Source organism: Bemisia tabaci, chromosome 7, assembly GCF_918797505.1.
Source record: "Bemisia tabaci chromosome 7, PGI_BMITA_v3".
Lineage (NCBI taxonomy): Eukaryota > Metazoa > Arthropoda > Insecta > Hemiptera > Aleyrodidae > Bemisia > Bemisia tabaci.
Genome location: NC_092799.1, coordinates 20,695,226 through 20,710,860, shown reverse-complemented (window position 1 = coordinate 20,710,860; position 15,635 = coordinate 20,695,226). Strand labels below are relative to the sequence as shown.

Below are 15,635 nucleotides of genomic sequence, written 5' to 3'. Positions count from 1 at the left end.
CCTTGACCGTTGCTAACGGGCGATGAGGCGAGGCTGCAATCAAGGAAGCTGTAACGTGTTCGCAAGCTTGCTTTCGAGCACTTCAAGTTGCTAACTAAGAGCTTTTGCCGTTATTTCTAAAAGAGGAGAAAGGGAAGGCGTATTCGGTACAGCATGTTAAACATTTTATTAGTATTCAATGGCGCACCCCCCCCCCCCCAACCACCACCACTCATCGAAAAATATTTAACTGCAAGCCCCCACCCCTCCAATACTTTTAGCATCCTTTGTTGTATCAAAAGCTCATGAGCAGAGTGCCGCTTTTTTAAAGTAGGTGACCGTTTGATTCCCCCAAATTCAGCGTGTGAAAGTTTTGCCGAGATTTGCTAAACAAATTTTATCATTAAAGTATGAATTTTATTAACGCCGCGGGTACAAAATAGGTGGCGGGGAGCGCCTTCAGGGGGTTTGGCCGCGTAGCGGCAGGGGGGATAACCCCCTAGTCATTTAATATTGATCCAAATCTGTGATCAGTAATCAATTACAATTACTTTTTGATCCAAATTTAGATTGAGTCTTTGTTACGTGACGATTTCCGTTACTTGCAATGACCTGAATTTCATAATTGTATAATGGTCTCATCCTTGATAATAAACTTCAAATGATCTTCTTCCTTACCTATTCAGGTCCAGTTAACAGCTCCTTCCTTATTGCGATAAAAATCAATCAATTACATTGATCAAAAATCAATCGATGATCAATTTTAAAAATCAACATTAGTTGACTCGGAAATACATTAATGTAAGACAGAGGATTGAGGAATCAGAAAATATGTAATCTTACCGTTATTTTTCTTATTCCGATTTAGGGAGGGAAAATGGGAAGGCCGCTGGAATGTGCTTGCTCCATTGCTCCATAGTCTATTGTTATAACACGGTACTGTTGAAATGGTTGGTGTTCCTGCAACTTCCGATGGTGACTTTGAATCTGTAATGAGAGGAAATTCAGGTATAGTAAAAGACGCCTTTAAAAACATTTCAAAACATGGATTGCAAGATATGCAGAATATTTTTTGTTCGCAAAAATAAGAAAATCCCCTTTGGTATACTTCATGGTGATGCCAGGATGTATGACACTTCTGAATGCTGAAACTTCCGATCTGATGAATACAAATATTGATGCATATCAGATTATTTAAAGAGGTCAGAGGCCAGGCTGGTGCAGCCACATTTGGAACGCGTTAAGCAGAAAGGAACCAAGCAACATCATGTTTTTGCTAAATTTAACTGGGCAATTCAATTTTTTACGTGATAACGGCTGTGCAGATTTGTGTACATATTTCAGTGAATTTTCTGCATAACACGATACAAATTCCTTAAAATTCTAAAAAAAATCCGCACAAACGTTCTTTCGTAAATAATTAAATTGCCTAATTAAATTCGACAATAGCTGACGTAGGTTGGTTCCTTCCTGCTCAACGCGGTCCATTTCTACCTGGCGCCAAAATCAGCCGGGGATGAAGTTGCAATCTTCATACTTTTCCCGTGAAAGAACTATTACTTCTGGCTCTTCCATGAAATGGTTTATCTGAATTGGGCAACTAATGGCACACACGTTGCTTCTAAAATAAGCTAGAAATAGTGCCTCCTCATTGCAAAATTCAGTCGAACTTAAACGTTTCAACTATCCTCGAAACTCTCTTTGTTTTGAGTTTGACTGATTTTCGGGTTTACGTGGATGAAAGTCTTACGAACGTAAGGAAAAGAAATAGGACGTTGAAGAAAATCCTATAAACTGACAGGCAATTTAACTTATCCAGGCTCCTCCGGAGACCTTTAAAACTCGACGAAGGGCTGAGAGAAAGCGTGCATTTGTTTTGACCACTCCTAAATCGGATTAAAAGTGGAAACAATCCTCTTAACCTGTTGGCGAGGAGTCACTGGGGGATCGTCCTCCGTCTTGGAAACGGAAATATCAGTGGCCATAAAAATGATAACGTACAATTCGGAGAGCCTGAAATAAGTTGACCTGCGAGATTATTTCAGCGGTGCGCTCTTCGTTATTGATTCAAGTCGGATTAGGGAGCGGATGAATTCATCTGCACCGTGAACGGACCCGATAGAGGACGTCATTTTTTCGTTAATTATTTTTTGTTATTTAAAATCCTATTAAAATTCCTTGGCGCATACATTTTTTTCCAAAAATTAACCACTTGCACGTACCAATTGTAATACACACTTTCGTATGAACAAGAAAAAAAAACGCTTACAATTGTGGCCCGAAGTGTGTCAACCTTTTACCATACTGTTCTTTCAAATAAATAAATATTACTACCATTACAGCAACGCTAATGCGATTTAAATCGATTAATCTGTAATGCTAGATGCTTTAGAGCCGAATGCATTTATATTTACTGAGCTTGGCACCGTAGGTTGCGCAGATTTAACTAGAATTAGCATAACTACATTTCAGATTAACTGCTTTCCTTTCATCTTTAATTTTTTTAACAAATATTTAAAGTAATCCATTCTTTTGAACTTTATGTGAACATTTCCTCAATTATTAAGGGTATACTCATAGAATTCTAAGCCGTAGTGTTGCTTAGTTTTCAAAAAATAAAACATCAGCAGAAATTAGGTCAGTTATTCGTGTGTCAGACGATGGGGATCACCGGCAATGCCAATGACGCCTTGATACAACTATACGCACTCAACGGATGTCCATATTGCATATACAATTAATTGAAGGCGTTTTTGTTACAGCGAATTGACGCGAAGACCTTTGGCCTTATGCAACCGGTAGCCAGGAAGTTCATTCTTTATCATAACACCTGAACGCAACTATTCTTGCTTAGTAGATGTATACCGAGGGACACGCCCCTTGGCCGATACGCGGCCCAATTCATATAAGAGGCGCTTCGTGCCCTGCCCTAACAGCCCGCGAAGCGAGTCCCTGTGAGTTAAGGTAAATTTCTTGACCACCTCCTATGGAAAGTCGCCAAAAGCATGAAAATTAGCTGAATAGATCTTTAGAAGGAGCTGTGACAAAATACGAACATTTACTACGTTTGTTCTCATTGCTTTTCTTAAATATTTGAAACACTCATTTTTAGTTGTAGGTAATGTACTTCAAAATCTCGCATAAAATTTGGAGATACCACCGGTCTTATTATCTTCAATCGGACGTATTTCTGCCAAATGGAACTATGTGCATGAGCATGAGCCCCGTATGACATGAGCCCCGAGACTCATAAGAATATATGCATAACAGGGCTCACGCCATGATGCACATAGTTCCGTTTGATATAAATACGTCCAATTATGGAAAAAATAATGAAGGTAACCAAATTTAGAGAGGACAAACTTATGACAAACTTAAGAAATGCCGTAATTTAACCAAAAATAAACGACCCTCGTGAACACCTCTTAGAATCAAACTCGTGACACATTCATGATGAGCGTTTATGAGAACATGTCTGAGCAGCATTGCAAAGAAACCAAAAAACCATTAAGAACATAACGGATCATAACAAGTAACTTTCAAACAAATTAAAATTTCTCCGAGAAATATGGCTTCCTAAGCTCAAAATCTTTGCATGCGACAGAGGATTAACCGACCCTTAATCGCTAATATGCAAGATACCGCACCGGCCTCTGTTTAAGCCTCAATCAGAGACTAACGTTCTTTTCCCTCTTATCTTTGATTTGATTTATTGATTTATAAGTGCCTAATGCAGAGACGGTCTCTTTTTAGTCTGCTTTCCGTCAAATCCGGATAATCCCGTTAATAAAAGCTTTATCAACAATGTATTTTATACTGGAATTCGTGCCCTTGCCAAGCCAAAAGAAAATCATGAATAAAAGTTGTTTGTCATATCATGTTTGTCGGCCCTGAAGAAAGTATTAACAGACACTAGAATCGACACATTCTGGTCAATTCGAAATAATGGTATTAATCTGTTAGTCAGCCGGCAAGGTTGGCCTATCGGTCAGCGCTTCTGACTCTAGACAGATAGGCCCCGAGTTCGAATCCCGGTGGTGGCGACCAATTTTCAAGGAACTGACGAGTGAATCTGCAGAAACAGACTCCAATCAGTCTTAATCCCTGAAAATTTGAAAGCCGGGAGCATGGATGTGTACTATACTAACCCTAATCTGATGCTCATTCAAGGTTGCAGGATCCTCAAATGCATTAAAAACCTCTAATAATTATGAAAAAAAAGCAAACATACAAAAAAAAAAAACAGTTAGGCTGTAAAGTATTCGAGGCTACTCTTCAGGGGATATTTTGTCTGAAACGGTATGTTCACGGGTTTGTATGTTCACGGTTTATTGCAATTTGTCTTATTTAAAAAGCTTCTAAATCAGGAAATCAAGGATACCCGGGATGAATAAATAAAAACCAGATCACGATAAGGTGCAAAATTTTATTTTTTCTTTTACCTGGAGTTCATACCCATGGCAACTATGCAAATTACCCAATGGCTAGTGGCCGGTAGAGAAGTAGTACGGAGCGTAGTAACTTAGCACAAACTGGGTAACTCAGATAATTGGTGTCTGTGGAGACTTAATAGTGTCCTCCATGACTCATCGCTCAATCAAATGAAATGTTCACTTGCATTCCTGCCATCCTTGGTCGCCTTTTCTACATTCCCCTTTTGTCTTGTTAACTGAGTAACTCTCCACTGATTCCCTGTAGAAGCTTTTATTTTGTCTCCACATTCTAGAGTAAGAATTAACTTGAAGCTCCAACCAGAAAATTAAAATGAAAAACTTGAAAAGAATAAAAACTAATCCAAAAGTTTCATTTAGAATGAGATCGAATTATTTTGAAAAATTTTAGAAAAATACACAGACATGTTTATTACCAGAAAGTATAGTATCTGCATGCCGGAAGGTTTATCTATTAAAGAAACGTGCACTATAACATTTACTTATTCGTTCCTCTTCGTTGAACCTCATCACTTAGATTTTTCATGGCCGCTAGTATATTGTATTCAATTATACATTTTCAAGAAAACAAAGCAGTTTCCTTCGGGCAAAAACCAAGGTATGAACTTTCAAATAAGTTGCTCACGTCTCCAACTTATTCGAAAGTGCATGTCGAAGGTTAAGGAACAATACCGCTTAATAGACAATTTTGGCAGAAATGAGTCGGCGACTTTGCCACATTTTTCAGTATAAAATACGCAAGATAATGATTTTGGTTTTTTTTTCAATGGAGATGTTGCATGTGTGAGGAATTTGCGATTTTGACTGTTGATTCTTATGCAAAAGTTCGCGAGAAACACGATGGTGCCACTGGTTTTCTCTGAAATCAACTCCCAAGCTCAAAAAAAGCTCTCAAGTTGAGGCCAAAATGGAGGGGATATCTCACGCTATCCTGAGAGTCCACCTCTATATCAAGACGAACTCTCCATGCAAAGATAGGGAGCAAATACATTGACAGGGCTGCCTCGTTATTTGGGGACTCCAAAACTGAAAACACGGCATCCCTGCGAATGTATTTGCTCCCTATCTTTGCATTGATAGTTCGTCTTGATGTAGAGGTTGACTCTCAGGATAGCGTGGGATATCCCCTCCATTTTGGCCTCAACTTCAGAGCTTTTTTTGAGCTTGGGAGTTGATTTCAGAGAAAACCAGTGGCACCATCGTATTTCTCGCGAACTTTTACATGAGAATCGGCAGTCAAATCGCAAATTCCTCACACATGCAACATCTTAATTCTGTAAGGAAGCGCTGCAATGATGCCGTAATGTATGAAAAAATTGCAAATTTAACCCTAATATTACATAAAAAAGGGGAAGTTTTCTCTTCGTCCTGCAAAATTGGCAATTTGCAGACAAGTGGTAGTGTTCTTAGCCATTGATATGTACATTAGTGTCAGTAGACCAGTAGGGGTTTGGAGGACAAGGCGCATGACTGCAGTTTTGCTTCTTTGAGAAATACGTGATTGAAGTTTCGAAATTACATGGACTCTCATGGCGGAAAGCAAATTCAAACTGACATTTTGATGCTTAAAAATTGGAATTTGGCGCGAATTTTTCATAGCATATGCATCAAGACTCATTTTACTTGGAATCATTAATATCTAAATTGTTTCAAATTGTCACTGCACTTATGCGCCTTGCCCTCCAAGCCCCTTATTCCATGTTTTCTTGTTTCTTTGAAAGAGCTGCATTCGAATTCCTAAAAAAGAACCCTTGACTGCACGTCACTGAAAAATACTTTTAGCTATTCCCGCAATCCTTTCCATAAATTAATCATTGAAAGCCCGGTTTTTCTTTGGGCACACGCCGCGAACTTTCATATTTCCGGTAAATCTGGCCGAATAGTGTCCGCAAAGCAAGGGATTTAATCTGATAATTTGATGTGCGAGTGATTACTTATTCAACTGCTCGTGCAGCGTGGCGACGGCGAGAGAGCGACGATATCCGGTTTCCGGTCCGGTCGTGGCAGCCGAACCGGAACCGGACCGCGCAACAAATGCGATTATTCATCGGGAAAACAGGAGCCGCCGCGTGCCGATGTTTGCTCTGCGGCCAACGGCGACGTCTAGGCCACGCGCTACGCACCGCTGTCGCGGGGGTGGCCTCTCCGCTCCGCTGGCCGCGTTGTCGGATTGTGAGATTCCATGCGTCAGATGAGGACGCATCAGAAATTAAGAAAAGAGAAACAGAGGAAGAGAGGTGGAATATGCGGGAAAAAGAAGAACAGGAAGAACGAGAAAATGACATTGAGAAAAGAGAAACAGAGGAAGATTGGTGGAATATGGAGAATAAGAAGAACAGGAAGAACGAGAAAATGACATTGAGAAAAGAGGAACAGAGGAAGAGAGGTGGAATATGGAGAAAAGAGAAACAGAGTAAGAGAGGTGGAATATGGAGAAAAAGAAGAACAAGAAGAACGAGAAAATGGCATTGAGAAAAGAGGAACAGAGGAAGAAAGGTGGGATATGGAGAAAAAGAAGAACAGGAAGAACGAGAAAATGACATTAAGAAAAGAGAAACAGAGGAAGAGAAGTGGAATATGGAGAAAAAGAAGAAAAAGAAGAACGAGGAAATAAGGGCAAAGAGGAAAGCGCACTGGAAATAAAAATTCTTTTGGATCCGGCACTGGAAAAAAAAACACATTGGATCTAGAGTCCAGACTCTTGAAAACATTGACAAGAAAAAATACTCTTGATTCAATCAGATTTAAGCTTAAATCAAAAGGAAATCCGCTCAAATTAAGAGACTTGGTTCTTGATTTAAGCAAAAATCCGATTGAATTAAGAGTATTTTTTCTTGTCGATGTTTTTAAGAGTCTGGACTCTAGATCCAATGTGTTTTTTACCAGTGGGAGTCCAGACTCTTAAAAAATTCGACAAGAAAAACTACTTTTGATTCAATGGGATATTTGCTTGAACAAAAAGGAAATCCACTAAAATTAAGAGGCTGGGCTCTCGATTCAAGAGAAAATCCGATTGAATCCAGAGTATTTTTTCTTGTCGAATTTTTTAAGAGTCTGGACTTCGGATCCAAGAGACTTTTTTTCCAGTGTGGTGAATGAGATGAACAATAAGATGAAAAATAGGGAAAGAAGAATGAATGACTGAAATATGAGAGGAATAGGAAAAAGAAGGGATAGGAAGAAGTGGATATTTAAAGGGATAATGGCAAATAGAAGGTGGTGAATGAGATTAATAATAAGATAAAGAGCAGGGAGAGAAGAAAGAAGGAGCAAAATACGGAAGGAATAGGAAAAAGAAGGGATACGAGGATGAGGATACTTAAAGAAAAGAAGGGCAAAGAGAATGTGTGAATGAGATGAATACATATAATAAGATAAAGAAAAGGGAGAGAAGAAAGAAGGAGCAAAATACGGAAGGAACGGGAGAATGAAGGGATAGGAAAATGAGGATACTGAGGGAAGAAGAAAAGATAGATCGCTCTCGGCAGAAGAGAAAGAGGCTTAGAAAGACTTTGGAAAGCGGGGCATTTTTGGAACGTATATCTTCATTTTTAAGTTAGTGCATGTGTGTCACAACCGCATTTGAAACCCGATTTGATCGCAATTTTTTAATGGGAAGTTTACAGAAATTAGTCCATTTTCATGATAAATTAAAAGTATCAAATAAGCTGAGTACGACAGAGACTGATTGTCAGGTACACACAACCAAATCAAGAAATGACCTCGGAGTGATTACATAAATTTCCGCGATGTCGAAAAATGGATGGAGGAAAAACGATGGAGGCAAAAGTGTTCATCTGATTGTGAACGAACGTGATATGATATTATTTTGTTTTATTATGAAGCTGTTGAAAATGTCTACCACTAGAAAATAATTCTATTATTTTGAGAGTTTTTACTAATCAGTCTATATTTGATAAGAGTTCTGCAGATCCATACAGAAATGGGTGTCTATAATCATTGTCAATTTGGCAATCTGGACCCTTCATAGTCTCCCTCATTACATCGCGGCACGGCGACAAGACCCTGTAGCAACTGCAAACAACTTTTAATCACCCATAATCGTATCTTCTTCTTCAAGAACTGTTTCCTCTACTTTGGAACAATGATCGACTCAATTATCCGTAATTAAAGGACACATAGTATGATGAATTATATGTATTCAAGGACTTTTCAATCCCATTTTATACTTGAACGTACTCATCAGTTGAGTCACTGATTCAAAAAAGCGTTTAATGAATGTGATTTTTTTCTTTCTTTTGTCACAGAAGTCAAAAAATGGCACACGTTGTGCATATGCAACCTTCATTCGTCCTCCCACATGTTTCCGAATTCCGCTCGTATCTTCGTTAGAATCGGATGCAAGAGATGATCGATCAAATCACCCATTTTAAGGGAGGGACGGGGAATAAGCAACTAAATTAATAACTGATAAAGTAAGTAAAATTGAATAAAAATTATATACTAAAAGTATCGTAGGATTGGGATAAAAGTACATGTTTACTATACATGCTTAAGAGATTTAGTAGAAGTAATCTGCACATTTTTGTCCTTAGCACAATTAATTTTCTTTGGGGGAAAGCTAACAGCGATTAAGCAGCAGAGATATTTTTATGCCGATACCGAAATTTTAATGGAGTAAATTTTATAAAAAAATTTAAGTTTGCTTTTCAATATTATCGCTGATATTTTTGACTCAATGGAGAATCGACAAAAACATTTCCATACAAATTTTAGAGAATTTGTTTAAAACTCGCTTGACGGAAAAGTTAATCCATTCCCTTACAGATAAAGAATGAGACTTAAAGGGCATGGAATGTTGAAAATTCAATAAGGTATCGTACTGATCTCCCTTTTGATATGTATACTAACGAATCTATGCTGGTTCACATTAAGATGATATAAATTAAGGAAGCATCCATTGCAACCTTCGCCGATGAGCCTACCTTTAACCACTGCAATGTTTTGAACGCAAAAAGAAGCAAGTAATCTTATTTTGTTTCAAATAATGCCAGTATTTTAAAAGTATTTTTAAAAAAATATTTTACTGAAAGAACAGGCGCAGTTTTCAGCAGGAGCGGTCATGCGTAGCCCTTACCCCCTATATTCGTCCAAATTTACAAACTTAAAAAGCAAAAGTCAGCAAATTATCAGAAGAATGACTACTACAAGTTAAAACCGTACGTAAAAATTAAGGAAATTTCATAAACAACAAATAAGAATTTGAGAAATTGCTTCAGAGGAATCTCCCTTTTTTATTTTGATTCACTTGTACAAAAGTACTTTTGTACAAATGTTCATATATTTAGGGAAATAATTTAAGGGTATATTATTGCTGAATTGAGTATGACGTTCAACTAATAGATTTTGTTATTCTGAACTCATGGGTTCGACTTCATGATATCTCAAAATGAGGTTGAAGAATTTTTGTAGATGAACTAAATTTTGCGTGTGAATACTCAAAACTTAATAACTTACGAGAGATTTCTTTATTAGCTTAATTCATAGTAAACATTGCATAGAAGGACTGAAATCATAACAGAATAGTATTCAACCGCTTTGAATTGTTTAAAAAACATATAATTTGATCATAGAAAAAAGCAATGTCCTTTGAGTAGATGTCCCGCCTCATTCCTCAAAATTCGAGACTTCTCATCTCTTCTTTTATTATTTTGAATTATACTCACTGAAAAACTAGTGTAAAATGCAGTCTGTTAAAACACGGATTAACAGTATGATCCGCCGCAATCATATGCTAAAAGGAACTATGTTAAACGCAAACCCTATTTAAACAAGTTCCTTTTAGCATAAATACGTCTAATTAAGGCGTCAAACTCAACAGTGGCAAGTTTCAACTTTTGTTTGTGTTAACTTCACCGGGAAGCACTTCCTACATAGCTACTTTTCGTAACCAAACTTGGTCTTTCACGACAACTGTTGAAACAAAACTTTTCTAGTTATCATTCTCGTTCTTTCTCAATAATACTTATTTTAAACAACACTTCCCAGATTTTAAAATATATTACAAGAAGAGTCTCCGCAAGCATTCTTCACTCTAAGCAGTCCACCGAGGGTGGCCATTTTCGATCCGAAGATTTCGGAAAATAAATGAAATGAGAGGGAAACCAGTGCCCTGGTCACGTTATCTGCGCATAAATCAGGGAGACACTGCTTTCCAAAGCAATCAGGAATGATTAATTATATCATTTAAATATTATTAAACAAGAGACTTGACTAGATAAAAGAAAAGGAAATAAAGGAAGAAACAAACAGCTAATGAGCAAAAATCATAGCATCAGGATGCATTTAGACATAATTCTTCACTGCAAGGCAAAATTTGGGAACAACAAAATAAGCACAAATCATCGAATAGTTAACTATTACTGCACGGGGGCTGCTTTGTGGCCCACGTCAAAAATTGAAGGCGAAATTGCGAAATGACTGCTCTCCAAACACCCTATCTCTCAATAAAATGCCCTCTTTTTAAAATAACAACTTAATTTGGGTAAGAGGCAGCAAGGAAAAAAAAAACAAAAAAACAGGATGAATGAAAATCCCGGAACTTTTCAGAAGGTTACTATTTCCTTATCGACCGGAGGAAAAAAATCGAACAAATCGACGACTCACTTTTATTCATTTTCTTCCTCCGGTTGATAGTGGAATTGTAACATTTCGAAACTTACCGGGTGTTTTTTTATCTATCCTCTGTTTTTTTGCAGCCTTTTCTCCAAAATAAGTTGTTCTTTTATAATGTGTTTTGGCTAATTAAGTTGTTCTTCATCCTCTCTTTAAATTAGAATATGCCAGTGAAAGATCTTTTTTAACATGCAAATGTGCAAGAATAATATTTATAATAAAACAATCTTATCAAGACCCAATTGAAAAACACAATGTAACTTACGGGGCTTTTGAAATATTATTTGTAAGGAGAAAAAAAACACTAAGAAATGGCCCGGACTGTATGTAACAAGGTTTATGTGACAAAAACTTTTGACTCTAATTAAAATTTTTGGAACTTTTTGGCTTTGTTTTTCCAGCAAAAGGTGTGGACCATTTCACCACTTTGTTACTTGTAAGGAGGGCTAGCTCCATGGTACCCTGCTTCGCATCTTTTAACGTGCCAAACTTGCTTCCTTTATCACATCTCACTTGTAAGCCCTCTTTCCATTTTGCGTGTTGATAGTTCAAGATGTAACAGTTTTTCGTCCTTACCTTCTCGTTTACTCTTCGGTGTGACAACCCGGAAGGCACTGCTGGAATCACTGGTCGTGGCAGAATTTTGGAGCATTTTCAGTAGACCCTGTTGAGGTTTCACGCCCAGACTGAAGTCCAAAGGTGCCGGAATCGAGACCTCCATCACGAATGTTTAATCACCGTCGCGCCTCTTAAGTCTCAATACTTGCGGAGAGAACTTTTCAGCAAAATCAGCAGCTGCGATTCATCCCTACCACTTACGTTATAGTATCGTCCAGCGAGGACAGAAATAGGTTCCGGCGGACTTCAGAAACGCATCCATTACTTTGAATGGTTTTCTCAGCACAACCGATGACACCTCATAAATCACAAGGAACATCGATCACAAAACTTAGCCTAATGATACGCACCATCTTTCAAACTAGATTAAGTTCTTCAGCAGCAACGTTTCTTACTCAACCTCGATGTTTACCCTAGCCCAACAGACACACCTCTACACGATTCTACAATGAGGTCATGCTAATTAATATGTCAACCCCATCAATTTTTATCAATTTAACTTCCCTTATTGCGTGGGTGTTGAATGAAAGTTATAAAAACGAAAGCTTGGGGGTCTATGCCGAGCTTTCAGGAGCTTGGAATCGCGAAATACACCCTCGGGCACTGGACACTAAAGGTATCACTTGTCGGGGGGTAATTAAAAGGTTGCCGGAACGCACTCACACGCTGACACGGAGGTCGGGAGGGTCAGGATGCCCAAGCGACGGGGAGATGACACTGGCTGCGGAACGGAACGACAATGTAACGACGGAGTGGAGCTTTGCGACATGTGAATCGGCTGGATGGAGCCGGGTAAATCCTATCGGAGGGGCGGGGTGGGGGCTGCCTCGGAAGAGGGAGGAGCTTCGGGCGGCGCCCTCCATCAAAACCTCTTTAGCGCTTTTATTGCGTTAAAATCAACGCCGGCCCCGCCACCCCCCCCCCCGCCCCGCTGCCCCGCCGCCCTTCGCAGCCAGGATTCTTGCACGGTGGGATCGCGATCCTGGACTCAAGTTGGACGAAAGATTCATCGTTAGGCACTGAGATAGGCATCTTTTTTTGTCATATTCGACAAGCAAATCATAAGGACCGTTCAAATATTACGTAACGTAAGTGTTAGAAACTTTTGTCAGGGACAGTTACAAGACAATATTGTAAAAAAGGGATACAATTGTATCTCTTTTTTACAACGTAAGCGTTACTTACGTTACGTAATTGTTACGTAACTGAGGGAAGATGGGGGGTTTGAGCCAACGTTACGGTGCGTTACAAGGGGAGGGGAAGAGGGGGTCAAGCCCGGCGTTACGAGCCGGGGGGGGGGGGCAAACTTTGAAAAAGAAAACCCCATCCTTCCCGACTGAATCTTTTCACTCCTTTGCTCGTATCTTTGCGTTGTATTTCAGCGAAATATCTCCCCCCCCCCCCAAAAAAAAAAAAATATAAAACTGAACTTTTTTCGAACTACTTTCTCAGCGTTTTCTTGATTTTTTTTTAAAAAATTGGTTGGGGAGGGAAGACAGGTCAGCGTTACGTAATTCAATGGGGGGTGTGGGGTTCTTACATTCCTTCTTACATTGTTTCTTCATAGTTCTTACATTCCATGTGGCTAATATGATGTCCTTGGTTTTTTTGGTTTTTTTCCATGATCCATACTCTTTAGGTCGCTTTATCCGTAAGTTGTCTATGTACCTAGGCTTAGTCTTGATTTTCGTAGCTTGGGTGTTTTTACGCGGTAGGGTTGCTAGCCCTACGCACAACCCTCCTCCTTTTCTTGGGCTTGGGACTAGCTAGAGAAATACAACTCGCCTCTAGGTGGAGTTCGATTTTACGCATACTTCCGATATTTTGTGTTACCATCGCGAGATTTATTTTCGCATCGTATATTTGTATGAATTGTGTTTATTACTATTTCTTTTTTCTTTTTATTCCGTTTAAAAATATTAAATTCTACACCCCAGCTGATCACCTAAAAACCTAAATTTCGTTGTTCGTTACTCTCCAAGCATTACTACTATTATACTGTATGGCATCATTTATTCTTAATTTTCTTTTAATTTTACTCTGAATTCTCCTTAACTGCGTTAAGAGGAAGAGTATTAAGCCGAAAAAATTTCAAAAATTGCAATATATAAACATGTTAAAAACGCATGTGGCTTGTCCGTCAGACACCATTGTATACTTGAGAAAAAGGCAAGGTAAAAATAACCATTTTAATGGTTTTACATATGAGCTCTTAATTCGAAGCAGTAGTAAAATTACCAACGTATCGATAGGCAAATTATCGATATCATTGGTTATGACTGCTATTATTTAAGAGCTCCCATAGAAAACTATTGATATGGTATCGGAGGTTTTTACAATGTAATTAGACATAGTTTCACGCGAACGCAGTAAGGTGCGCTAAAAAATTAATTCCCTTCTTTGCTATGCTTCCCCTCATGATCATACAGTTCACTGGAAAAACAAACACATTGGATCTAGAGTCCAGACTCTTGAAAACATTGACAAGAAAAAATACTCTTGATTCAATCGGATTTTTGCTTGAATCAAAACGAAATCCGCTTAAATTAAGAGGCTTGGTTCTTGATTTAAGCTAGATTCTGATTGATTCAAGAGTACTTCTTTCTGTCGATGTTTTAAAGTCTGGACTATAGATCCAATGTGTTTTTTTTCCCTGTGTTTTTTCCTCTCCTAAAAAATTAATCGGATGGACATGTGCGGTTTTTGGAATCGCCCATCCAAATTGCGTAACGCTCTGAGGACAGTGGCGAGGCGTAAATGATCGATTTTGCCCCATTTGAAGCTATGACAAATAATCGATTATCAAGGTGTTCGTTGCGAATACCCTATGTATCGATCCTTTTCTATAGGTTTAAATGACGAACCAATCGATATATCGCAAAGCACGCCACGCCACTGTCTGAGGAGGAGGAGGATCAAGGAGACCTTTACGCCACTCTGTTTTTACGCGTTAAGGTAAAGGAGTCTACGTCACAAAAGGGTTAGCGGAGGGGGAGGTGGGAGGGGGGTTTAAAAATGTCAAAATAGTGCGTCCCGTTACTTATGAACGGTTATCGAGTGCGAATAATCTCAAGCAACTCGGTGCGAATGAGCGGTCGGGGCTCCAGCGTCGAGATTCCCGGCCGTGGCGGCGCCTGGCGCAGGACGACGCGAGGCTCTGATTGGTCGCGGGGAGCCCCGCCCACCCGGCGCCCTGCACTTGCGTCCTCGCCCCGGCTCGTACCTCGCACTGCTCGCACCCAGACCGAGCTTTCTCCGGCTTCGCCCCCGTTCGGAGGGTTGTCCGCAATCTCGTGCCGAATCGACGAGCCGCTGCAGATTCCGACGTATCCTCCGAGCGGTTTCTTGACCAGTGGCGTGGCGTGAATTGCGATATATCGATTGTTATGCCATTTAAACCTATGGTAAAGAATCGATTGTTAAGGAGTTCGCTGCGAACACCCTGTTAATCGATCCTTTTCCATAGGTTTAAATGGCATAACAATCGATATATCGCAAAGCACGCCCCGCCTCTGTTCTTGACCTTGCCAGCGGGTCGATTGTTGAATCGTAATCGAATGACCTTGATCGATAAATCGCATTGCCAAGATGCAGATACAAAAATTACATGAACAAGGAAAAAAATAACGCGGCGTGGAACGTCTAGAAAAAGCTCTGAAGATGAAAGCTCTTGCTTTTGAAATGACTATCAGCAGATAAACGAAACACAGCATCTTGGTGTAATCAGGAAATAACAACCAATCACATACTTGGTTTTTTTTTTTTTTACACCAAAATAAATGACAATTGTACAATAAATGCATTTAGACATGTAAAATGTCTTTAAAATGCTTAAGTTTAGTTTAGCTTAAATTATACTAGCTATTAACAAAGATTTAACATAATATGTACTACCTAAAACTTGCTGGAGTAAAAATAAAACATGTTTATTATAAAATATAAATGTCTTTT

The 15,635-nt window shown here is 39.1% G+C and overlaps 1 protein-coding gene and 1 long non-coding RNA gene across 2 annotated transcripts in view; one reads left to right on the top strand and one right to left on the bottom strand.

Moving 5' to 3' along the window:
• Window positions 1–15,633, bottom strand: part of sens-2 (zinc finger transcription factor senseless-2) — a 73,290-nt gene extending 57,657 nt beyond the window's left edge. Inside the window, exons 1-2 of the mRNA XM_019040278.2 lie at window positions 11,643–15,633; window positions 823–966 (exon numbers count right to left, since the gene is read on the bottom strand). Coding sequence (XP_018895823.1) covers window positions 823–966; window positions 11,643–11,787 — 289 coding nt within the window. The 5' untranslated portion in view covers window positions 11,788–15,633. The remainder of the gene's footprint in view (window positions 1–822; window positions 967–11,642) is intronic.
• LOC109029697 (uncharacterized) lies at window positions 658–11,649 on the top strand. The gene is made up of 4 exons (XR_002008638.2): window positions 658–987; window positions 2,742–2,943; window positions 8,699–8,866; window positions 11,468–11,649. It is a non-coding gene; the product is annotated as an uncharacterized lncRNA (long non-coding RNA).
• Window positions 15,634–15,635: the final 2 nt, after the last annotated feature.